The sequence below is a fragment of the Zootoca vivipara genome, chromosome 6 (assembly GCF_965207765.1).
Source record: "Zootoca vivipara chromosome 6, rZooViv2.hap1.1, whole genome shotgun sequence".
NCBI lineage: Eukaryota > Metazoa > Chordata > Lepidosauria > Squamata > Lacertidae > Zootoca > Zootoca vivipara.
The window spans coordinates 87,817,640-87,843,710 of NC_142589.1; the positions used below are offsets into that span (position 1 = coordinate 87,817,640).

The 26,071-nt window shown below is 49.2% G+C and overlaps 1 protein-coding gene across 5 annotated transcripts in view; it reads left to right on the forward strand.

Moving 5' to 3' along the window:
* The window catches only part of PTPRS (protein tyrosine phosphatase receptor type S), a 282,909-nt gene that overhangs the window by 230,395 nt on the left and 26,443 nt on the right, over window positions 1–26,071 (forward strand). For 3 of the 5 annotated variants that reach the window (XM_088672957.1, XM_060275383.2, XM_035118881.3), the window contains 5 exons: window positions 208–365; window positions 6,280–6,392; window positions 12,336–12,383; window positions 21,499–21,596; window positions 25,479–25,602. In XM_088672957.1, coding sequence (XP_088529083.1) covers window positions 208–365; window positions 6,280–6,392; window positions 12,336–12,383; window positions 21,499–21,596; window positions 25,479–25,602 — 541 coding nt within the window. The remainder of the gene's footprint in view (window positions 1–207; window positions 366–6,279; window positions 6,393–12,335; window positions 12,384–21,498; window positions 21,597–25,478; window positions 25,603–26,071) is intronic. The other 2 variants (XM_035118880.3, XM_060275384.2) reach the window with 1 other exon arrangement.

The window sequence follows — 26,071 nt, forward strand, 5'->3', positions numbered from 1 at the left end:
TTAACACCACTGTTAATTTAACTGCAATTCTTACATTGCTGCTGGGGGCTGGACCAGAGGACCCCTAGGGGTCCCCCTTCCAACTGTTTTGATTCTAAGCGACTCCACCCCTCGGCACCTTTCGTAAGATGCCATCTCCCGTTGCCTGCGCAACTGTTACTGATTCCCTTCCCTCGCTCTCCTTTGTTTTCTCTCCCTCTCCCTCAGTTATACGCTGCCAGCCCCTTTTCTGACCCGATCCAGATAGACAACCCGGACCCACAGCCAAAGATTGACGGAGAGGAGGGACTGATCTGGGTGATTGGGCCGGTCTTAGCCGTGGTCTTCATCATCTGCATCGTCATCGCAATCCTCCTCTACAAAAAGTAAGTGGGTTTTGCATGCACGTTTTGCGCCTCCAAAAGCATGTCTGTTTACCCCCATGCTGCTGGCTGTGCGGTGCAGTGGTTAGGGCAATGGGGGATACTGCCCCCTGTGGGTCAGTGGGGTGATCTTGAGGGGGTGTACTGGGAGGCAGGGGGCACTGGAGGTCTTCTAAACAACTCTCGGTCTTCCCAAAAGCTGGGGTCACTATATCCAGGCACTGCTATACATTTGAAGCTGGATCCCATCACTTAAAACAGGCATGTCCAAAGTCCCTTCCTAATTCGGCCCCTTGGTCAATTTAATCCGGCCCCCGTGGCAGTATATGTCCTGGGGTAAAATCCTTAAAAAAGCTCAACAACTTTGGTCGGCCCTCACACATGTTCACTTCACCAAATCTGGCCCTCTTTTGAAAAAAGTTTGGGCACCCCTGATAAAACCAATAATGGCTCCCCCCTCCCGCCAATGAATCCTGGGAACTGTAGTTTGCTAAAGGAGCCAAGAGCTGTTGGGAGACAACCCCGCAGAACTGCAATTCCCAGAGTTCCCTGGGGAAAGGGGTCGACTGTTAAAGCGCTCTAACCTTTGAAGTGTTGGAGAGCAGACCAAAATCTTTGGCAGAAGACTAGGAGGTTTGGACCTGGCGCAAGATGGCTCCTTCCTTCTGCTAGATTCGTGCGAATGATCTGCAAGCGATTCTCTTCACCCTTAACAAACTACACCCCCTAGAATCCTTTGGGGTGGGGGAAGCCAGGACTGTGACCTTTAATACGTTTAATGTGGCATCTCACTCATGAATGTACGGTGCAAGCGGGGACACAGCGAAACGAGAACCGGCTGCATCTGGTTCATCGCAGGTGATTTAGCTGCGATTCTTGCATGGCTGGGGGTTGGACTAGATAACTCTAGAAGTCCCTTCCAACCCTAGAGTCTTGAGTTCATCTATTTTATGGAGTTAAATAAACTAAGCTGTTTTCATTGTACTTTTAACTCAGAGTGCATTTAATCATGAACGTTTTGAAATCCATTGCGTTACTATCTTCCTTAGCGGGGGCGTGCAAAACTTTGAATAATGCTTTTTTTTATAGGGTACCAGGCACTGGGGATGAGTTTGGAACCAAGGACTGGCAGTGGCTCAAAAAGAGTTCAGCAACCACTGAGTTAGAGTATTGGGCTAGGACAGGCATCCCCAAACTTCGGCCCTCCAGATGTTTTGGACTACAATTCCCATCTTCCCCGACCACTGGTCCTGTTAGCTAGGGATCATGGGAGCTGTAGGCCAAAACATCTGGAGGGCCGCAGTTTGAGGGTGCCTGGGCTAGGACCTGGGAGACCAGGGTTCGAATCCCACCCACTCAGCCACATGAAGCTCACTGAGTGACCGTGGGGACCAGACCATTTCTTTTTTTCAGCCTGGCCTACCTCACAGGGATGTGGTGAGGATAAAGCGAAGGAACACAGAGATTATGTACTTGCCACTCTCTGAGCTCCTTGGAGGAAACATGGGATATAAATCAAATCAGTGAATAAATAAATAAATGTGGGAGGTTGTTGGGGGGGGGGGGTAAGGTATTCCTTTAGCTGCCATGACCAGAGACAATTTGTTGCAAGGCGTCAGTCACACACTCTGCACTTAAGATTTATTCCTGAAATCGCAGCATGCACAGATTTTTGCTTGCGCACAGAATTTGACCTTTGGCTCATGACATTTGTCAGGGTGCTACAAGCTCCGCCCTTTCCCCTACACCATGCACACACACACACACACACACACCGGGCCATCTACTCCAACGCCCTGCAATGCAGGAACCTCAACACACAGCCTGGAATCCAATTTGAAAAACCATCCTGGACCCAGACAATGGGACCTTTCTTGCTGACCATCCTGACATCTTTCACAGAATTGTAGAATTGTAGGGCTGGAAGGTGCCCCAAAGGTTCGTCTTAATTTAACCCCCCCGCACTGCGGGAACAGCAGCCGAAGAATCTCTGCTTAAAAACCTCCCAGCGAAGGAGATTCCACCACCTTCGGAGCCCGTTTGGTTCCTCTTGTCAACCAGCTGTTACCATCAGAAAGTTCTTCCCGACGTTTGGTCGGAACCTCCTTTATTTTCATTTGAATCCATCGGTTCGGGTCTTGCCCTCCGGAGGAGCAGCAGCAGAAAACAAGCTTGCTCCACCTTCCTTGCGGCATCCCTTGAGGTACAGTGGGACCTCGACTTACGAATTTAATCCGTTCCGAATGCACACTCGTAGGTCGGAAACTTCATAAGTCAAGTTTCCCATAGGAATGCATTGGAAACGGAAAGATTTGTAAGTCGAGGAAACCGCATCTAGCCGCGAACGGGTTTTCCGTTCGGATGTTGAGAAAATTGTAAGTGCGTGGCCACTTTTTCCGCTCGTAACTCGAAAAAGCTCGTAAGTCGAGGTCCCACTGTATCTGAAGGAACAAGAAAAGGAACTTCAAAGGAAAAAGCCTGCCTAGGCTCATCACTTTTTGGGGGGAAGGAATTGTATCCATGTGAGGCCCTGATCCAAGCACAAGTTGCCGGATCAGGCGAAAGCATCTAGCCCAGCATCTGCTCCTTACAGCGGCCCACTCGATGCCCCATAAGCAGGACCCCCAGGCACAGCAGCAGCAACAACAACCCCCCCTCCTTGTCAGTCGTGGAGAGTCCTCCCCTCCCTTCAGTAACTTCACAGCTGAGAATTAAAAAGCAGTTGATATATTTATAGTCCCTTTATTACAGCATCATGTTGCAACACAGATACACAGCTCTCTGCAAGGAGGGCAGTTGGCTACTCTAAATTCTCCTTCTGGCTTCCGCAGCATTTTGGGCGCCAACGGGAAGTTCCTTCTCCCTCCCTCTGACTCCTTTGCTTTCTGATACGTTTGGACCTCCGAGTCCGTGGTGGTGGTGGGGGTCCCCCACACTCTCAAGTGATGAGTCAACTAGCTGCTCCCTCCCTTCTGGTTCTCTTGTCATTATCTCGTAACAGGGTAACTCCACCCTAAGCTGTTCAGCTTCTGAACACGCTGTGGATGGGGGGGACGGGACACTTCCTCCTCCAGCTCTCTTTGCAAAGGCATCCATCTCTCCCCCCCCCCCCCCGGGCCAGGCATGCAGAAGGCATTAGCAGAGTCCAAGGGCATATTTCCAGTGAGGGATAATATGGATGTCCGACCAGCAAGGGGTGTGCCCTTGGGAGAGTCCCAGGGGCCAGGGACTCTCCCAAGGGCACACCCACCTTGATGGCTTTTTCAAACCATCCTGGTTTACTCTTGCTGCTGTCAGTGCGGCGAAGCAGAGGAATGACCTCCAGCCAAGGAAGTGAGCCAGCTTTGTGATGCGGCAGCAAAACAGGCTACTGCTATCCTAGGCTGCGTCAACAGAAGTATATGCAGCGTCCAGATGAAGGGAAATAATATACCCTCTCTATTCTGCCTCGATCAGACCACACCTGGAATACTGTGTCCAATTCTGGGCGCCACCATTTAAGAAGGATGTTGACAAGCTGGAAGGTGTGCAGAGGAGGGTGACTGAGATGATCCAGGGTCTGGAAACTATGCCTTAGGAGGAGCAGTTGAGAGAGTTGGGGTATGTTTAGCCTGGGAAAGAGAAGATAGGATAGTCATCTTCAAATATTTGAAGGGCTGTCACATGAAAGATGGAGGAAGCTTGTTTCCTCCTGCTCTGGAGAGGGTACTTCAAGTTGCAAGAAAGGAGATTCCGAATAAATATCAGGAAGAACTTTCAGACGGTAAGAGCTGTCAACAGTGTAACGGACTCCCTTGGGAGGTGAGCTCTCCTTCGTTGGAGGTTTTTAAGCTGAGCTTGGATGGCCATCTGTCCTGGATGCTTTAGCTGATATTCCTGCATTGCAAAGGGGGGTTGGACTAGATGACCCCTGGGGGACCCTTCCAACTCTACCACTCTGTGATTCTGAGTGTATGACCCCACTGTTTTAAAGATTCCCACAATTCAGATGGTTGAGAGTCCTGGTGAAGGGGTGTGAAGGGCGACTCTTACTAACATCATCTTTATCTTTTCCTCCTCTTTTTCCCCCCTTTGTTTTTTACTGCTTCCCTGGACAGCAAACCAGACAGGTAAGAGTTTTCAAAAGCTCCCGGTCTCTGATTCAGGTGGCAGTCAGGAGGACCTTAGGAACCAAAAGGCAATCAGTAAAACAAACGTGGCACTTTAAGCTGCAGCTGAGCTACTGAAACATTGCTGTTCCTAAAAGTGCCAACAAGGTTTAACCCTCGAGTAAAGAGTGGGGACAACGCAAAGAGAATGATATTGGAACCTGTCCAAAAAACAGGTTGCAGTTGGAGAGGGCAGTTTTCAGGCAACACTCCTAGGCTCTTGAATTATAGTGGTTTGGGGGTCACATATTTCTCCTCTCGCACTAGAGCTCAGGCTTCTCCCATAAAAGTTGATTTGCAGTTAGTTCAGGAGACCTCAAGGGGAGAACAAGCCATTTCTCAAGGCTTTAGAGTCAATAAAGTTTGGACTTTCCGGGTGGCTGGCTATTGGATTGCTGGCACTCTTGCTGGCTTCCAACAATAGATTTGACGTTTTGTACGGTATGTTGATGCTGCTGTTTTCTTCTTTGGGGAAAAAAACAACAACAAAACCCTGATAGGTTTGGGTGGTGTTCATCTTTATTTATTTGCATTGTTTATATCCCACTTTTCCAACCTTAATAGAACACGCAAGGGAAGCTCACAAGGCAATTAAAACCAGTACGCAAACAACATCTAAATTCCAGCTCGTGCCGTTAAAAGATAATCACTGCTTAACAAAAGCTAGGAAAAGGAGGGGGGGATACATTTAGTGAAACAGAAAAGGCAAGAGTAAAGTTCGCCTGTAACAAGAAAAAGCTTGGTGGCAGAAAATCACAAAGGATGGGACAAAATGGATCTCATGAGGCAGGGAGTTCCACAGACTAGGTGTTGCTTCCTAGGTGATATTTTCCATTGTTCCCTCTCCATCCATGAAGGAAAAACATTCCGGCTGATCTCGGCGGATAAGCAAGGAGGATGAGATGGTATTGGCCCCGTTTAGGGGTTTGAGGGTAACAGCTTCGTGGGCCCCTGGTCTGATCCAGCAGGCTTTTATTATGGTCTTAACCACAGGTCCTGGGTAGGGGAAGAGCCTGGGGACTCCCAGATCACAAAGAGCCTTGCATGTTGCTGACCAATAGACCAGAGAATCCGAGAGCAGGGATTCCTCCTCCTCCTCGCCGTAGTTTTTGTCCGCTTGGAGGAGATGCCGGTCCCAGCAGCATCTTCAATGTTGAGCCTAGGTGAACTCTGCTGCATTTTCCTTTTCTCAATACTGTAATAAAAAAAGGTGACTTCACGTTGAGTCTCGAGTCTTCATTCTGACCTGTGGATTATCCTGCCTCCCTGACCACCCTGACATTCAGCAGCCATAACTTAGCAAAGCCAAGCATGCTTCCAGTTTTAACGCCCGTTCCCTCGGCTGTGGGAAACACCGGAGAATGCATCTAGACGGTGGAACTCCCTGCCTCATGAGATCCGCTTTGCCCTGCTCAGATTTGTCAGAATAAATTTGCCACTGCTTTGGGGAGTCTGTTTGGGAACCGTAATGTGCAGTTTTGCGTTGTTGTTGTTTTTCATTTAAGCGTAGCGTAAGCCAAGTTGGGGAGGGGGCTTCCCCCTTCCTCGGCCCAAATGTTGCTGGACTCTTGACTCCCATCATCCCAGACTATTGGCTGCTATGACTCCTGGGAGCTGGAGCTCGACAACATTTGGAGGGGGCCACCAGGGGGTCCCCAACACTGCAGAGGTGCAGCTCTACACACAACTCCTTGAAGCCTTGTCTTTTATCTGTGCTCTCTCTCTCTCTCTCTCTCTCTCTTCTTCTTCTTCTTCCTCCTGCTCTTCAGCAAACGAAAAGACTCTGAGCCGCGCATCAAGTGCATGCTGAACAACGCGGAGATCACTCCCCACCACCCCAAGGACCCTGTCGAGATGAGGCGGATCAACTTCCAGACCCCAGGTAAACAGGCCGCACGCCACCAGCACCCCCGGAATCTCCCCCCACCCCCTGAAACTTCACTCGAAGAAAGACCGACCCGGCTTGGTTGCTGCCAGCCAGAGTGTGCGGCCAAACTATACCTGCAGCCTTTGCAACGGCTGCCGTCGCCAAGCAACATCTCAGGTAGGAGGAGGAAATGCCCAGGTCGTGTGGGGCGGAAGAAGCAGTGGCATGTTTGCCTGCTAGGGAGACCTCTGGCAACGGGCGGCAAATCATGGCTGACCTTTGTCAGGGCAGTTTGCGTCCGCGATATTTGACGATCGCTGAAAAGCTGCAGAATGGGATGGTGGCCACAGGATCCAGAGAAGCTCTGCTTTCTGTTCCTTTTCTCTCTTTTTTTAATTTTAAAAAAGCAAGTTCCTAGTCCTTATTGAGCAACACAAGGGGGAAATCCCATACGTTTCTCTGCCTGGTGCTCTGACTGATACTTTCCTTTTTTTCCCGGGGAAGTAAGTAAGGGCTGTTGGCTTTCCTGGTGCTCAACAATTATGTTTTATCTGTGCTTTCTGCCGATATGTGAGCTTGCCTTTTGACTTCTAATGACTTATTTTCTTTTCTGGTTTTGTTTTGTTTTTAAAACAAAGATTTCTGGATTTAGGTAGGTAAGTTTAGGCAGCACCGCTCCATGCAGAAGTGAACAAACAAAAAAATGCAAAAATTCATTTATTAGTTTCGCTTTTTAAAGGCGAGGTGCTAGTCCTCATGACCAAACAGCGAAGTCTGAAAGTGTACAGGGAACGCTTGGCAGAACCTCAGGGCGCAAGGCAGGGCTGCCTGGGTGGGAATTCTAGTGCCTGGATGGGCTGTGGGTGCGATTTGATGTACCCCCCCCCACCCTCGATTTGCCTAGTGGAACTCAAAATTAGTGATGCCAAATTTGTGGGAGCACAATAAATTACGCCAAAAGAAGGTGGACTAGTGCAAGCGCACCCAAGTTTAGAAAGGATTCATAGTTCAGAATCCAACTTTCATTTGTGTGGGATTGATATAAAAATTAATAAGTTCCCTTAAAGGGAAATCAACCTCATAAGGAGGACTGAAAAGTTAATTAATTTTATATCAGGATTTTGATAACAATTAGATCAGCTGTTATTATTACTGCTACTATTATTTGTGCTATTGTTGTAACTGATGTTATTGGCACATTCTTACCCCTGGCTTCAGAGCAGGTTCATGTTTTGCCTCCTTCCTTGGAGGTTTCTAAGCAGAGGTTGGATGGCCATCTGCCAGGCACGCTTTAGCTGAGGTTCTAGACTACCATTGGGGTCCCTTCCAGTTCTGCAATTCCATGATTCTCTGATTCCCATTGTCATCAAACAGATTAGCCAATGCTCCAGGATGATGGGGGTTGTAGTCCAGATTCATTTGGGAACCCAAAGCTGAAGGACACAAAAACTGAAGGACACCAAGGTTTCTTTATATCTGGCTAAATATATTACACAGGTTTTGCACTGAATTGTTGCTGCTGCTGCTGTTTATTACTAATTCAGTGTTCTTCAGTCTCGAGTCCTGACAGTAAGAGCTGTTCGGCAGTGGAATTTGCTACCAAGGAGTGTGGTGGAGTCTCCTTCTTTGGAGGTCTTTAAGCAGAGTATTGACAGCCATCTGTCAGGAATGCTTTGATGGTGTTTCCTGCTTGGCAGGGGGTTGGACTGGATGGCCCTTGTGGTCTCTTCCAACTCTATGATTCTATGAGTCGGACTACAATTCCCATCATCCCTTAGCTGGGTCAACTGCTGAATTAGAAACAGCCTGCAATAAATTGTAATAATTGTAATAATTATTGTAATAATAATGAAAGAATGCAAAACATGTGTGTATTATGTCTATAGATAAGATATTGGGACTTTATAGCTCCTTCGGTTCCCATGTGTTGCTGGAATACAAATCCCATCATCCTGGAGCGTTGGCTAAGCTGGCCGATGGTGATGGCAGTTGTAACTCGGCAGCCTCTGGAGACCCAAGGTTGAAGGATACGGCCACTTTTCTTCAGCCTTGTTGATGGACTACAGCTCCCATATTTCCCAGCCAGCATAGGCAACGGTCAAGGACGATGGGAGCTGGAGTTTAGCCTTTCCCTTGCCCATCAGCTGACGTTTCCCAAGTGATGCCAGTTGATTGCCAGGTGGGTGTGTTTTAGGTGGTTCCCCAGTCCTGAAACAGGAAATGGAGAACCCAGAAAAAGTGCCCAAAACGCCTCCCAGAAATTTTTGGGTTTAGTCGAGCAAATTGGAAGGAGAGGGGTCTGGTAAGGGGGAAACCAAGGGTTGTATTGTCTATGGAAAGATCCGTTATTTAATCCAGACCAGGATTCCAGAATCCTCTGGCCCACCCCAGGACTCAAAGAGGATTCTGGGAGGAACAGCATCAGACTGTAGGCAGGGGGGGGGGTCAAGGAAAAGCACCCTTTGGGGTTGGGCTAGATGATCCTCAGGGTCCCTTCCGACTCTGCAATTCTGTGGATAACTAGTTCTTATTTCTAAGAGCCCCAGGCCTCTGAACTCAGCAGGAGATCAGGAGGAAGGGAGTTTTAAAAGCCTAGCTCCAGAATGGAGAGAATATGTGGTTTTATCTGTTTTTTCCAGTGATTTTGTTTGTCAAAACAAAAACAAAAAACTTTTTCACCCTGGCTTTTTCCATGGTTTCCGGGTGCTGCGTGTGGTTAGGAATGGTCCTGTGTTGTTTTGTTTGGGGTTTTGCTTTCAATGTGCATACATACCACACCCTCACTCGCTTGAAGGTGTGCTCACACGTACATGCATAACAGTCGTAAGGAATATCAATTAATTCCACAGGCTGTTATGTGGCCTTCCAGGCATTTGTGTCTCACCTGCAGGAATCAACCCAGCGGCCGCTTTTGCCCAAATCAAACCCGGGATGTACTTTCTTGCTTTGCCCTGCAGCTTGTGTAGGAACGCCTGAGGCTTTCTTTGCATGGCTGGGTTGCAGCCTGCTGCATTGCACGGGGTTGGGCTAGATGACCGTGGGTGTCCCTTCCAACCCACAATCCTATGGCAATGGGGTTGCATCCATTGCTCCTCCCCCTCGTTTGCCTGCCCACTGAAAGCATGCAGCCCCAAGAAGCAGGGCTGGGGAAACCCAGTCAGATGGGCAGGGTACAAATAATAGAATTATTATTATTATTATTATTTTGCCTTTATGGCATGTGAGGCAGCCACCCCCCAAGCTGAGAAAAGGCTCTCCACCCCTGACATATAGAAAAGCTGCCAGGTGCCGCGTCTCATCTCAGAAGCAGAGAACAGGGCTATGTGTTGACGTTTGTTATCTCTGGGCATCTGGTGAGGAATCTGGTGTCCAACCTGGAACTGCTTCTCCTGCTTCGAGAGCCAACAGTGGTGTAGTGGTTAAGAGCGGTGGACTCGTAATCTGGTGAACCAAGTTCGCTTCCCTACTCCTCGACATGCAGCTGCTGGGTGACCTTGGGCTAGTCACACTTCTCTGAAGTCTCTCAGCCTCACTCACCTCACAGAGTGTTTGCTGTGGGGGAGGAAGGGAAAGGAGAATGTTAGCCACTTTGAGACTCCTTAAGCGCAGGAAAGGCAGGATATCAAGTCCAAACTCTCCTCCTCCTCCTCCTCCTCCTCCTCCTCCTCCTCTTCTTCTTCTCCTCTTCTTCCCCTTTGCAGCCTGCTTGCATGTTCCTCCTCGCTTTGGCCAAACCAAAGGACAGAAGCACTTTTTCATTAATGCAGTGCATAGTTAATCTCTGGAACTCCCTCCCACAGGAGGCAACGATGCCCCCCAACCTGGTTGGCTTTTATATTTGTTAAGAGCTGCCTACAGTGGCTGGGGCATCCCAGTCAGATGGGCAGGGTATTTATTATTATTATTATGGAGAGGGTTCTATCTCCATTGCGGCTTTCTGCACAATGAGCAAACAGGTGGTACCAGGGACGAAAAAGAATCATTGCCACATCCGCTGGTGATGTTGGCAGGATCACTGGGGGAGAAGAAATCAGAGAGCAAGAGGAACTGGTATTTCCCTCTCAAATGTTGGAGGGAGGGGATTCAGATTAATATAATATAATATAATATAATATAATATACAGTGGTACCTCATGTTGCGTACGGGATCCGTTTCGGCAGCCCGTTCGCAACATGAAAAGGCCGCAACATGAAGCGCTGCATCTGCGCATGCGTGTGATGCAATGTGGTGCTTCTGCAGATACACAAAGTGCAATTTAGCGCTTCTGCGCATCCGCGCAGGTTACGGACGCACCAAACCCAGAAGTAACCCGCTCCGGGACTTACGGGTTTGGCGCGTCCGTAACCTGAAAAGACGCAACATGAAGCAGCCGTATCATGAGGTATGACTGTAACATAGTATCGTATCGTATAAATCTTTATTGTGTTCCAAAGACCCATAGAACAATTTCAGAACAAAATACAGTTAAGACAGCCTACTACAAAAGAGAGAGAAACCGAGGCAGTCGTTTTGTTATGTCTCGAGCATGATGATCTTTGTTTCTTTTAACTTCCGAAAGAAACTTTGCCACAGCCAGTATAATATCATTAGACCTGTCATCCAAAAGATATTTAATATGGGAGGCTTCAGATTTTCCCGGCAGATTTGCCAGTGAGGGTTTGAGCAGTAAGATATGCTTCATACCATCGACATCCTGAGAACATAAACAAAAGCCTATTCTGATAAGGGATGCCTCTCAGAATGCCATTTAGCACTTCCGATGGAAATACATTTAGTCTGGCTTTGGTAAATAAACACTGATAGGTTGGTACAGACAGGTTCCTAAGATATGAGGATATCTGAAAGTCGTACCCATATTGGATTCCTGCTGCTACCGGGCCACAGATTACATGAGATCGAGATCACAGGTCACTTTGTGAAATGTCCCAAAGCCTTTGTCTTAGGGATTCAAAGGTGGGATTCAAAGGTGGGATTCAAAGGCCCAGATGATACAAGAGGGATGGTGGCAGTCCAATCGAGGTGGCTTTTCTGGCCATAGTTTTCAGCCATGGGTTGAAGCAGATTCAGTCGTGGATTCAGTCCTGTTCATCTTTAAAGGCAGCCCTTACTAATCCAAACTTTCCAAAACAGCCTGAGAACCGGAAAAAGATGGCCGTCCTTTGCAGTTCACTCTTCCTCCAAATTTTTCACTGTAGTTCTTCACCCCAAAGTTGCCTGATATCAGGGGGAAGTGTCATTAAAATAAAAAAAAACGAAATGCATGCGTTAAAGAAAACGACAGTACAAAAGGGTGTGTTGCTTATGGGGAGATTGCATTGCGAAAAGTGCACATGCATTTAAACGCTGATGGTTTTTATATTGAGGTTTTCTTTATGCAAACCGAAGTGGAGAGCTGAACAGGAGGAAGTGGAGAAAGTAACGGATTTGCCCATGCCTAACTTTTAATGCAAAACTTAACATGTAAAGAGACTTTGGTGGTTGGGGCGGGAGAGTGGAGAGTGGGCGGGGGTCGCCTCCTCCAAATTTTCTTCAGTGTTTCCTTGACATCAAGATATGCATTCAATTGTTTTTTCGTTGCAAGGGCCTTGCTCAGCCGCTTTTTTTGGTAGGTGGGGGAGGCGAAGGGGCTTAAGGTGGGATAAGATTCTGGATAAAACAAAGCAGCTCTTTTGTTTTAAGTCCTGCCCCCCCTCCCCCCATGCACACACCCAAGAACGTGGTGACCGAAAAACAGACAAAGCCCCAACCCATTGCGAAAAGGAGAAAAAAGTGGGGAGGCGGAGGGAGAGGGGAAAGAAGAAGCAAACACCTTTCATTTCCTCTCGAATTTTGTGTTGCTTTTTTTCTGTTTTCTGTTTTCTTGGTTGAGTAGTGTTTTTTCCTTTTTTATAAAAGTCTATATATTTTGTTTTTGTTTTGTTTTTTTGTTTTGTTTTTTGTTTTCCTGTTTTCTGCAGATTCTGGGCTGAGCAGTCCCCTCAGTGACCCTGAGTTTGACCTTGAAAGTTAGTTCCTGTGTGTTTTCGTTCCTGTCCGTTTCATTGGTTGTGTCCCCCTCCCCTCTTCCTCTCAGCGCCACCCGACCTTCCCCACCCCCCCAAATATATATATTTCCGTTTTCCTTCTGTTTGCACTTTCCTCCTCCCATGTTCATTCTCACCCTGCCCCTCTCTGCATATCTGTGGCTTTTGCCGTTGCGTCCCTTGTGCTGCTTGTCTCATCTCCAAACCGTGCTTCCAGTTTTACAGTTCTCGAAACAAAAAGGCTTTTTGCAAAACGGTCGAAATTGCGACTGAATCCGTGTGTTTCGTTTCGCTGCAGTCCTGCGCATAAGCTTCGCAGAAGTAAGCACAGTTGAGTTCAATGGGATTTACTCCTATAGGACTGCAGCCTGTGGGTTGTATCCATAGCTGCCAAGTATCCCGTATCTGCCGGGAAAACTCCTTTTTTCTTACCGTTTCCCGGCGGTCTCCCGTTTAGGTTAAAATCCCGGTATTGTCCCTTAAATCGACTTCGGCCCGGCGGCCATTTTTCTGGTGCCGCTTTGCCCTTCTATGGGCACCAGAAAATGGCGGCGCCGGAAGTTGCTTCCGCGGATGACCGGAAGTTGCGTGACGCGACTTCCGGTTGCGCTTTGCCCTTTTATGGGCACCAGAAAATGGCGACGCCGGCGCCGGAAGTCGCTTTTACGTGTTTCCGGTAATGCGCGGAAGCGACTTCCGGCGCCGGCGCCGCCATTTTCTGGTGCCCATAGAAGGGCGAAGCGCCACCGGAAGTTGCGTCACGCAACTTCCGGTCATGCGCGCGCTGCCGATCCCGGATCTTTACCTCCGGAACTTGGCAGGTATGGTTGTATCCAACTTGAATTCTGCTCAAGAGTAGACCCACTAGGTTGTATCCAGTGACATTCCCATTGGAATGAATTGCCTTTGGTCCATTAATCTCCGTGGGTACCACTAACATTGGAATCGGCGTGTGGTGTGGGCCTAAGAAAGTCACTTCCATTCACTTCCTTGGTTTGCACCTAACTAAATCCTACTCTGAGTAAACCCACGTACATTAACGGACACTGCTAATTTACGACTTGGGCTGCAATCCTAACCTCACTTCCCTTGGGATTATGTCTTGCAATTGGGCATATTCATGAGCAGGCGAGGTTGCAGCCCTACTCAGAGTAGACCCATTGCAGTTAAAGGTCTTGGCTAACTTGGGTTCAATGGGTTTACTCTGGAGTGGAACTCAGTTGGAGGCAACCCTCCCATGTGTTTATCGGTATAGCAGTTTGCATTTATATATTACGATAGTTAATTTTCCCCCATCTCCCCCATTTGTATGCCAGTTCCAGAGAATTCAGGGCCACCTTCAAACAGCCAGCACAATCGGCTGTTTCCCAGGAGTGGCTCCAGGGTCTTTTGTGTGTGGAAGTGGGGTTGAGCGGGGGGGGGGGAGGTTGCGGCCTTCCCCCTGCATCTTCTCCCCACCTAGGGAGAGCACATTAGGTTTTCTGTTAGGGATTGCAGCCCCCCCCCCGGGCTGAGAAAATATTCCCCACCCCCGATGTATAGGAAATATGCTAGGTGCTGCTTCCCATCTCAGAAGCAGAGACAACGTTTGTCCTCTCCGGGCATCCTGAGAACTGTTGTTTACCCCCCTCCCAGCGCCCTGTGCAAACTATGGTTCCCAGCCTTTGTGCGAGAGGGGGAGGCGCATGTTGTGCTTTAAATGTGGGTGTCTTTTAGGCATTCCACGACTGTGGGAGCAAAAAAACGAACAACCCACGACCATTAACTCCTCAGCTGGAACCCAGCTGCAGAAGAATTTCCAGGAGACTGTAATCCTCTCCGGATCCCAGCGGGTTTTTTTTTTTACTAAGCACCTGAGTTGTTTTTTGCTTTTTGTTTAAAGAAGCAAGCAGCAACAGTATGCCTCTTCTGTTGAACTGCAATTACTTCAGCGGCAGCAGGGGAGGCCTCTGGTCTATGCAGCAGATGTTTGGCCGATTTCGTCCGTCAAATGATCCGGCTCGTAGAAAGAGTGAAGGGGGGGGGTGGAGAGAGAGAGAGAGAAGCTTGAATTCTTTGCAATAACAAGATTAAGGAGATTTCAAGGGATTTGAAACGCTAGATGAGAACTCTCTCCCCTAAGATCTCTCTCTTTCAAAGCCAGAAAATATGGCCTCGGTCAACAGCTTGATTTCCCGGAAAGCTGCTTTGACTTTGAGCAAAATGTGGGGTTGGGGGGACGGAGAGAGAGGGGAGGGGCGGACTCTCTCCCTTGCACCAAAATGCAGAAAGTAGTACGAGAAACAGATAGGTGGTTAAAGCCAGATTCCCGCAATCATACCAACCCTTGGGGGTAGGGGCTGGTACCGGAATCAAAAGGAGGAATTGCAGTGGTTTGGGGTTAGAATGCTTCCCCCGCACTCCCCAAGTTGGCAAGGGGAGCCTGAGGGAAACTTGGCAGCATAGGGTGTTTCTGAAACTCTCGTGAATGGGGAGAATCGTAGAATTGTAGCGTTGGAATGTACCCAAGGGTCATCTAGTCCAACCCCCTGCAATGCTGGAGTTTCTACTAGGTTGCCCAGGAGTGGTGGCCATCCAGCCTCTGCTTAAAAACCTCCAAGGAAGGAGAGTCCATCACCATCTGAGGGACGTCCGTTCTACTGTCGAATGGCTGTTAAACATCAGAATATCCTCCCTAATGTTGAGTCAGAATCTCCTTTCTCATACTGTAATTTAATCCACTGATTCAGGTCCTAGCCTCCGGAACAGGAGATAACAAGCTGGCTCCATCTTCCATGGGATAGTCCTTCAGATATTTGAAGCTGGCTATCGTGTCTCCTCTCAGTCTCCTCTTTTCCAAGCTGAACATATCCAGCTCCTTCAACCGTTCCTCATAAGGCTTGGTTTCCAGAGCCTTGATCATCTTGGTCACCCTCCTCTGCACACCTTCCAGCTTGCCAATAACCCCTTCAGTTCTTCTGCCCAGAACTGGACACAGTGTTCCAGTTGTGGTCTGACCAAGGCACAATAGAGAGGGAATATTACTTCCCTTGATCTTGGACACTAAACTTGAAAATATACCCACCCCAAGCTTTGCACAGGGTTGCAGCAGTCAGCCTTCTCTGAGCTGGGCTAATTCTGTTGCATCTCCATATCAGGAGGGCAAGTTAACTCACTCATCTGCAGGGAGCCCAAAGAGAAAAAGGTATGCTCAGGGTTATGAATCATCTAGGTATGCAGTGGGCACTCTCCTCTGTGGATGAGTACTTTTGACTCACAGAGGCCTTCTATTATTTAACTTGCTCCTTTCGCATGAGAAGTAAACACAATTTGGGGGGTTTTTTTAGGGGGTTTCAGGCCTCTTTCATAGGTGTCTGCTTAAATCCCCAAACCCCAGGAATTTCAAGTATTTTTTATTCCTTGGTAGGTTTTTATTTTTTATTTGTTTGCAATGCACTTGCAAAAGATGACTGAGCCCCGTCAAGCTCAGGGAAACTTGCACCCGAGTAAGCACGCAAAAGGCTTCACTGTTACTGATCTCACTGGATAGCTCAGGCATCCCCAAACTTCGGCCCTCCAGATATTTTGGACTACAATTCCCATCTTCCCCGACCACTGGTCCTGTTAGCTAGGGATCACGGGAGTTGTAGGCCAAAAACATCTGGAGGGCCGCAGTTTGGGGATGCCTGGGATAGCTAAAGCTGCAGTCCCGTCCATTGAACTGAATGTCTGAACTTACGAGTAGACACTGTAGGTTAGGCCCTATCTGTTTACCTGTTCTGGATCCAGGCTTAAAGGAGGAGAATAGTTGGGTGAGAGGTTTCAGGAAGGAGTCTGCATAGCCCTTTGGGGGGACATTTATGAAGTCCAAATGTCTGGCTGGAAACTAATCGAAGCAGGAAATGTATTTACCTAGCTGAGCTGCCCTTTCAGGTCTACAGAGGTATCTTCTAGGTTTCGGCAGTTGACAACTGCTATTCTCTTGTATGTTTTCTGGCTCCCAATAGCCCAGGTTTGCCTTCTGCACCTCTTAAGGGTGGGAGAGGGGAGCAGGGAGACCCTCTTTCTCTATCTCCAGCCCTTCCATGTGTTACAGTCTTTGTTCCTTGCCGAGCTTGGTGAAGAAGAAAGCCAACTTTTTGCAAAAGCACACTGTAAAACTGGTGAATACAGCACTAGCTTTTGTCATCTTTGTCCCCAAGTTCTCAGGTTATTTTATTGCTATGCTGCTGCTGCTGCTTGATGCCGCTTTTAACCATGCAACACCCAATAGGGCTCGAAATTCTCCATGGCTTCCCATCATCTCCCCCACCTCTCCCGTATCCGTTCCCAAGTCACAGCAGTGGTTTCTCAGAAGGAGGAATGAACTTCCCATGGTTCCCAACTCACTTCCCATGGTTCCCAACTCACTTCCCATGGTTCCCAACTCACTTCCCATGACTACCAGCTGATTCCCCATGGCTCTCATTGCCTTTGGAACTTGACAGGCAGAGCTGATGATCCATTGTACGCACACACAACCCCATAATAATAATAATAATAATAATAATAATAATAATAATAACAACAACAACAACAATAACAATAACAACAACAATAATAATAAAAAATATTATTATTTATACCCCGCCCATCTGGCTGGGTTTCCCCAGCCACTCTCGGCGGCTTCCAACAAAATATTAAAATACAATAGTCCGTCAAACATTAAAAGCTTCCTTAAACAGGGCTGACTTCAGATGTCTTCTAAAAGCCTGGTAGTTGCTTTTCTCTTTGACATCTGGTGGGAGGGCGTTCCACAGGGCGGGTGCCACTACTGAAAAGGCCCTCTGCCTGGTTCCCTGTAACTTGGCTCCTCACAGCGAGGGAACCGCCAGATGGCCCTCACTCGGCACTGGACCTCCGTGTCCGGGCAGAACGATGGGGGTGGAGACGCTCTTTCAGGTATACTGGACCGAGGCTGTTTACGGCTTTAAAGGTCAGCACCAACACTTTGAATTGTGCTCGGAAACGTACTGGGAGCCAATGTAGGTCTTTCAAGACCGGTGTTATGTGGTCTCGGCGGCTGTTCCCAGTCACCAGTCTAGCTGCTGCATTCTGGATTAGTTGTAGTTTCCGGGTCACCTGCAAAGGTAGCCCCACATAGAGCGCATTGCAGTAGTCCAAGCAAGAGAGAAGTAGAGAATTCACCATTTTAGCGAGACAATGTGCAGGCAGGGAGGGTCTCAGCCTGCGTACCAGATGGAGCTGGTAGACAGCTGCCCTGGACACAGAATTGACCTGCACCTCCATGGACAGCTGTGAGTCCAAAATGACTCCCAGGCTTCACACCTGGTCCTTCAGGGGCACAGTTACCCCATTCAGGACCAGGGAGTCCTCCACACCTGCCCGCCTCCTGTCCCCCCAAAATAGTACTTCTTCTGTCTTGTCAGGATTCAATCTCAATCTGTTAGCCGCCATCCATCCTCCAACCGCCTCCAGGCACTCACACAGGACCTTCACTGCCTTCACTGGTCCTGATTTGAAAGAGAGGTAGAGCTGGGTATCATCCGCATACTGATGAACACCCAGCCCAAACCCCCTGATGATCTCTCCCAGCGGCTGCATGTAGATGTTGAAAAGCAGGAGGAGAGTGCCTTCTTAGGCTACATGCCTACACTGCACATTTTAAACCAGTTTAAATGCCACAGGTTCTCTCCAAGACCTCCCAAGAATTTGTGGGCATGCAGGGAGCTTTCCTGAGATCGGCACCTATTTCTTTTGCAAACTGCAGTTCCCAGGAAAGGCATCTATGGCAGTGAAACCATAAAACGTCTAAAAGGAGGTGAGGGGGAGCTGGGTTTTTTTAGTGCTTCCCTTTATTAAGCAAAAGTTTGTGCCTGCCGCAAGTTATCATGGTTAGGGAGAAAGGGATGGGACTCCTTGGGACCCGATTTGCTAGTTTGCTTCCTGCAAGAGCTTTTTTATATAAGGCGAACATTTAGAACCGAAACACACAGCTCATCTGCGACTGTCTGTTGTAGTAGAGGCCAGAAATCTGCCCCCCCCCTTTTCCGAATAAAGTGTAGAATTGCTCTAAGATGACAGACCTATTCGTCCTTTCTCGGAAGTAAGTCCCGCTGAAGTCACTACTGAGTAAGCATGCATGAAATTGGGCTGTAACTGATTTATGCCACAGCGTTTTCTAGGCAGTAACCTACTTCTCTGAATCTATGCATTGTCATAAGACGGTTCCACAATGAATCAGCTTAATTAATGCGAACGCCTCCTTAGCGGCGCTGATTCTGCGTCCTCACATTTCTTCCACAAATTCAAGCAGTGTGGAATCTTTTAAAAAATGTAATAAAATACTCTTTTCACGCACACAGCGCTTTTTCTATTTTATCCTTGCAATTCCAGGCATCATTCTCATGCACCGAATCCCTAGTAGGCTTCTTAATCATATTGAAATTCGGTTTGCCGGGACTGGTTTAACACACACACACACACACACACACACAAACACGCTAGCTGCAGATTTGAGAGAGAAGGAAAAATCCTGTGGATCTCATACCAAAACAGCTACCAGAACTAGAAAAGGGTGCAAGGTTTTGGGGGACAGTTGCCCAATTTCAAATGGAGGGATGAGTTCTGTCCGTGATGCCTTTGCCCAGCAACCTCAGACATGTGAGGACGGGCTGAAGTCTTTCAGGTTAAGCAAAGGCACTCTGCCTTTGTTAAGCAGGATGAATATTGGAGGATTCCTGACAGATCAAAGGAAGGACTTTTTCATGCAGCACACTGGTTAAACCAGGGGTCAGCAACCTTTTTTCAGCCGTGGGCCGGTCCACCATCCATCAGACCATCTGGTGGGCCGGACTATATTTTGAAAAAAAATAATAATGAAGGAATTCCTATGCCCCACAAATAACCCAGAGATGCATTTTAAATAAAAGGACACATTCTACTCATGTAAAAACACGCTGATTCCCAGACCGTCAGCGGGCCGGATTGAGAAGGCGATTGAGCCGCATCCAGCCCACGGGCCTTAGGTTGCGTACCCCTGGGTTTAACTGAGGAACTCCCTCCTGCAGGAGGCAACAGTGGCTTTAAAACAGAGTTAGACGTATTCCTGGATGGGAGGGCTGTTGCCGACTGGTGGCTCTGCTTTGCCCCCCCCCAGTTCTCCTGGGGAGAAGGATCCAAAACTGCTGCTATTTAAAAAAAAACTGCAGCAGAATTAGAGACCTGGGAATAGTTTCATTGGGCGGATCCTGCCCTCCTTTCTTCCCCGAGGGGAACAGCACCAAACCATCAAGGGCGTTTCCTTCCTCCAGATTTGCAAATGGCCAAGAGAAGATCTGCAGTCTCTTTAACAAACACCCTCTCCAATAAAGAGGCCTGACTTCTTCTATGTAAAAAAAATCCCATGCGAGAAAGAAGTGGCAAGCATTTCCAAAATTCTGTAGAAGTGGTTTGTAGCCAACTTAAGTCCTGTTCAGAATAGACCCCTTGAAATGAATGGATATCAGTCACATCCATTCATTTCGATGGGTTTGCTCTGAGTAGAACTTAACATTGGATTCAACCAAGTGACCTTTTCCATAAACATTGGGGTTTTTTGGAAGTGGAGAAATCTACCACTGGGGGGGGGGGGCTCCCACCAGCATCACCAATGCAGTAGAATGTTTCTCCCCCTCCCCATGTGATAAGATTACAAATAACGGCATCCTGCATTTTATAGCATTGCTCTCAGGAAATATTAGCTGGGACGGCAGCTTTCACGAGACCAATTTATCCCCAAATGGTGGGGAGAAAGGAGCCTCTCAGTGACACAGAAATGGGCTCTTCCAGGAAGATAAATGAATGTTAGGTGTTATTAGGGGAGGGTGCTGTGACCCCTCTCTGCCTCAAACACAAGTTCCGAACATTTAAATGACTCCCCATCCTCCTTAAGTACATTATGGTACAATGCACTAAGGCATTCTTCCTGCAGAAGCTCTCCCCTTCCAGAGCCCTTACGGGAAGGTCCACGGCTCACCCACTTGGCATGCAGAAGGCCCCAAATTCAGTTCCCGGCATCTCCAAGTAGGGCTGGGAGAGACCCCTGGCCAGCATAGGCAATACTGAGCTCAGTGACAGTGCAAGGTAGTTTCTCTCTATAGAATATTTGAACGAGTCTGTCGTCAGGCTGCCTGAAACCATGCAGAGTTGCTGCCTGCCGGTACAGGCCAGGTGTTGCCCAAGTGGTGCCCCCACCCAGATGTTGTCAGGGATGATGGGAGTTGTAGTCATAGCAACTACCTCCAGGGGGGGCACACACACACCCCGGCTAACTCTGGCTGCCTGCTGCAGCTGCTTCCTTTAGCTTCACGGGAAGACAAAGCCGCGTTGGCCTCGCACCTTTTGGGAAACCTCTGCTTTTCCTCCTCCATTTCCAGCACCACCCCCAGGCGCATCGCACTCTTCTCATTTCACTGGCCAACTCAACCATACCCCCCCCCCTTTGAAACCTCTGTGCGGTGTGTCTTGTTTTTATCTGGGTTCCTATATATGTATCTATTAGTATTATTTATCATTGCAACGACCCTCTTTGCACTCGACACATCGTTTGTTTGCTGTGTTGGCACTGGTATGTTGCCGACTTTGTTTTGCTTTTCTTGGAGGGGGGGCAGTTCCCTCGCTTCCTTCCTTCTTTCCACCCGACATCACCCTCCCTTCGCGACGTCACTATTTGGGAATCGCTGCGATGTGCCTGCAGTCAGAATCTTTTCCTCTTCTGTTCTCGTTTGCTCCTTTGTTAGTTTGTCTCTATTAAAATGAAGGGGGGATTCCCTCCCCTCCCTCCGATTTTTCGGTAAATGTCGAGAACGGGGCCATCATGGGGAAAGAACTCTCTTCATTTCCCTCTCCAGTTTCCAAGGACACAATTTCGAGCCCTCACAGTTTCTCTCTCCCCCACCCCCACCCCCCGCACTCCTTTCTAACCCTCCTTTCATTGCAGTTTTTTGTTTTCAGAAAAAAAATTAATCTGAATTGTATGTTTGCTACAGAACGGTCTTTTTTGTTTTAACTGAAGGCCACTTTTCCCTCCCACTTCTCCTCCCCCCCCACCTGTCTCACCCCCCCAAAAAAAAAATAGGTATGCTGAGCCACCCACCCATCCCCATTTCGGAGCTGGCAGACCACACAGAGCACCTCAAGGCGAACGACAACCTGAAGCTCTCTCAGGAGTACGAGGTACGAAGGAGCATTATGGGCTGGCAGCGGATGGGGGGGACGCATCGTAGGTAGGGCGGATGGGGCTACGTGTTATGAGGGACGCAGCCTAAAATTGCAGCCCTCCGCTCCGTAACGGCAAACCCAGGAACTGGGGGTGTTTGTGGCCCTCTGCATGTTTCTTAGCTCTGGAGCACCCAGAACAACTTGGCATTCTTCCCCATGCCTCTTCTCTGGACTGGCCCTAGGAGCCCATCCTCAGGCACTGATTCGCCTCCGTCCTCTCTGATTGGCTCCGATCAGATCAAAGGGCAAGCCTCTCAGTGGCTGAAAAGTGCCACCTTCGTTCTGATTGGGCAGCTCTAAGACACTGTGTCTAGCAGTTCGGAAGCATGTCAAAGTGCAAGTAGATAAATAGGAACCGTTCCAGCGGGAAGGTAAATGGAGTTTCCATGCGCTGCTCTGGTTTCGGTGCCCCGTTGCGCCAGAAGCGGTTTAGTCCTGCTGGCCACATGACCCGGAAAGCTGCCTGCGGACAAACACCAGCTCCCTCGGCCTGGAAGCGAGATGAGCACTGCATAGATACCTTTGACCAGACTTAACTGTCCAGGTGTCCTTTACCTTTCTTCTTTACCTCACTTCCAAGTGAGGCAGTTGTAAGCTCCTTCCCCAGCAGCCGAAGGCTCTTTCTCTCTTTGCTCCACCCTCTTCATTCCTCTTCTGGTCCTGGGAGACCAGGAGGAGGGGAGCCGGTCACAGCAGGAGGAGGGGGACTCCTGTGCTTCTTCACCAGCCTGCCTCATCTCTGCCTCTTGGCCCCCCCTCCTCACCTGCCTCTGAGTTTGGGCTGCCCTCTGCCACAGACTCTTCCTGCCCGCTAATCCTTGTTACCTTTTCAGCTTCCTTTAATATACAATCGTACCTTGGAAGTCGAACGGAATCCGTTCCGGAAGTCTGTTCGACTTCCAGAACATTCGCAAAACCAAAGCACAGCTTCTGATTCCTGCAGCCAATTGGAAGCCCCGTCGGCCATTTGGCTTCCAAAAGAACGTTCCCAAACCGGAACACTCACTTCCGGGTTTGCGACATTCAGGAGCCAACTTGTTCGACAGCTAAGGCGTTTGACTACCAAGGTACCACTGTGTGTGTGTGTTATATTTTGTGTGTATAGATAGATAGATAGATAGATAGATAGATAGATAGATAGATAGATAGATAGATAGATAGATAGATAGATAGATACGGTAGGTAGGTAGGTAGGTAGGTAGGTAGGTAGGTAAATACTTGTCCAAAGATATACAAAGTTTGTAAAGGTAAAGGCAAAGGACCCCGACAGTCAAGTTCAGGCGCAGATGACTCTGGGGTTGCGGTGCTCATCTCGCTTTACAGGCCGAGGGAGCTGGCGTTTGTCTGTAGACAGTTTTTTCCGGGTCATGTAGCCAGCATGACTAAGCTGCTTCTGGCGCAACGGAACACCAAAACCAGAGCAGCACACAGAAACGCCGTTTACCTTGCCGCCGGAGTGCTACCTATTTATCTACTTGCACTGGCGTGCTTTCGAGCTGAGTTGGCAGGAGCTGGGGCAGAGCAACGGGAGCTCACCCCGTCGCGGGGATTTGAACCGCCGACCTTCCGATTGGCAAGCCCAAGGGGCTCAGTGGTTTAGACCGCAGCGCCACCCTCGTCCCTTTTACAAAAGTTCATACCCAATACAAAATAACTTTTTATAATACACTGAAGTAAAAGAAATGCTTAATCTAAGAAGGAACATAGGCAGAGGGAAGATGGAGGAAAGCTTCCAACATCTCCTCCCCACCCTAGTCGTCTCCCTCTGACCACTCATCATTGTCCTGCCACCAATCCCCCGGCTCCAGGCCTTGGAGGTCCCCCTACTGCTGCTGCCTTCTCTGCCTCCAGCCACAGGAGGCAAGGACTGTGCTGCGGGAATAGTAACGGGTCTTCTCCCCCTCCCCGATCCCGGGCAGCTACACCCCTGCGTGCATCTGCTCACAGCAGCTTCTGCGTAGGGGGTGAGAAAAGCCAGCCAAACCGAGGATTTGCAAATGGCCCTAATGGCGCCAGGAAGGGCCCCGGGATGAGCGATGGCAGAAGCCCAGCCGCAGGTTGGCAGAGGAGGAGGCAGGTGGTGGGATTCATTCTTTGACAACTAAAAAAATGCTAGGAACCAAAAGTCTTCTGGCCGCAGGCTCCGAGCCGTTGTTGTTGTTGTTCTTGCACAGTGTATAAATTGCTCATCGCTGGGAAGATGATGGGAAGAGATCCTCGGCGCTCTGCTGGGATCTTTCCTAACCCACCTCGGCAATCGGGCAAGGCAAGCAAGCATAGAGAAGCCTAATGTGCTCTCTCTCTCTCTCCGCCAATTCTTCCCTCCCATTGCCCACCCCCCTGCCAGCAGATAATCTGCATAATGTAATATTGGCGCTTTTCCAGGGCAGCCTTCCTCCTGAGCTGTGGATCTGGAGATACTTTTTAAAAAAAACCACAGCACACCTAATGAAAGAAATGCGGAGGTGCAAGATTGGAGAGGGACTGTGGTTGCAGAGGCAGCTTGGAGCTGCTCAGAAGATAAGGAGAGTCTTGCTATAGAACAGGTCGATGGCCCATTTAGTCCAGCATCCTATTTGTTTGTTGCAATTATAGTGCACCTTTCCCTCCAAGGAGCTCAAGGTAGCATGCATAGTCTTATTCTTCCGCTCCTCATTCAGTCCCCTGCACAACAACCCCCCTGCAAGGTAGGTTAGGCTGAGGGCCGTCTTACCCATAGGCGCTAGGGGTACGGGGCACCCGGGCGCCGGGCTCTCAGGGGCGGCAGGCCAAGAATCCGGGGCCTCAGAGTTGGAGTGCAGGGAAGAGCCCGCCCATCGGTCGGTGCGCCACGGTGGGCTCTTCTGCTGCGGGCGGCTCTGCGTCGCGAGTTCGAGGGAGAGCGAGCCTGCGAGGTGCTGAGGCCTTGCGCACCTGTCACTGGCGTAGGGCTGTGGAGAGGCCTGTCCAGCCGGTGCACGCTGCTTACACCACGAGGCGCCCAGCTGGTTTGTTGCGCTGGGCTCCTTATGTTTCTGGGGAACTCTGGGGAACCTTTCCTTAAAAAGGTCAGCAACTTGGAGCATGCTTAAGATGGCCCTGGTTAGACCGAGAGGCAACAACTGCCCCCCCCCTCCGGCCGCACCCAGTGAGGTCCCCATTGACGAGGGGAGCGTCTCTTAGCGCAGCTTCCAGCTCGTTGGACTACAGCAGGAACGAAGGTGGCTTTTGCCTGGTATTATCTTTCTTTCCGAAGAAAGATAAAAAGTTGAAAGGAGCACGTCAAAGGAGACTTGTGCAAATGTTTTCCCCTACCTTTGCGGGCAGATTATGGCGGCAGGTGATTCGCAAGGGATGGGAAGCAGAGGAGGGTGTTGTGGCCCTTGCTCACTCGCCAGCCACCATTTCCCAGACACCGTTCTGGCCATTATATATATATTTATTTATTTCATTTGCACCCCACCTTTTCCTCCAAAATCAAGGCGGTGTAAATGGGTTCCCCCCTGCTAAATCAATCCCAACAACAACAACAACAACAACAACAACAACAACAGCAGCAGCAGCAGCACTGCAAAGTAGGGTTATGCTGAGAGAGGCAGCAGCTAGCACCCTGTGAGCTTTTCCATAGCCAAGGTGGCAGGATTTGAATCCTGGTCTCTCTTAGGGCCTAGTCGTTGGAGACCCTAACCACTGCACCACACCGGCTCTGAGTTGTCAACGTCGGTTGCGCCTGTGACTTGTTTTCAGGTCGCGGTCCCTGGGAGGAAGGGAAGTCGGCCGCTCTTTAGCTTCCACTCTTACATTTTGGAACAAAACGTGGAATTTTCTCGTGACGTTTCTCTTTTTCTGCTCCTGCAGTCCATCGACCCGGGTCAGCAGTTCACTTGGGAACACTCCAACCTCGAGGTGAACAAGCCGAAAAACCGCTACGCCAACGTGATCGCCTACGACCATTCCCGCGTCATTTTGCTGCCCATTGAAGGTACAAACCACTTGGTCGCAAGGGGAGGAGGGGCTGAGGTCAGATTTTTCAAGCTTTTGCCAGATCCTATTTGGCATTTGTGACATTTTAGAAGTTCCCCAAGAAGGGAGAGTCCAGGTGGCGCTGTGGTTAAACCACTGAGCCTAGGGCTTGCTGATCAGAAGGTCGGCGGTTCGAATCCCTGTGACGGGGTGAGCTCCCGTTGCTTGGTCCCAGCTCCTGCCAACCTAGCAGTTCGAAAGCATGTCAAAATGCAAGTAGATAAATAGGAACCGCTACAGCGGGAAGGTAAACGGCGTTTCCATGTGCTGCTCTGGTTTGCCAGAAGCGGCTTTGTCATGCTGGCCACATGACCTGGAAGCTATACGCCGGCTCCCTCGGCCAATAATGCGAGATGAGCGCGCAACCCCAGAGTCGGTCACGACTGGACCTAATGGTCAGGGGTCCCTTTACCTTTACCTTTTAGAAG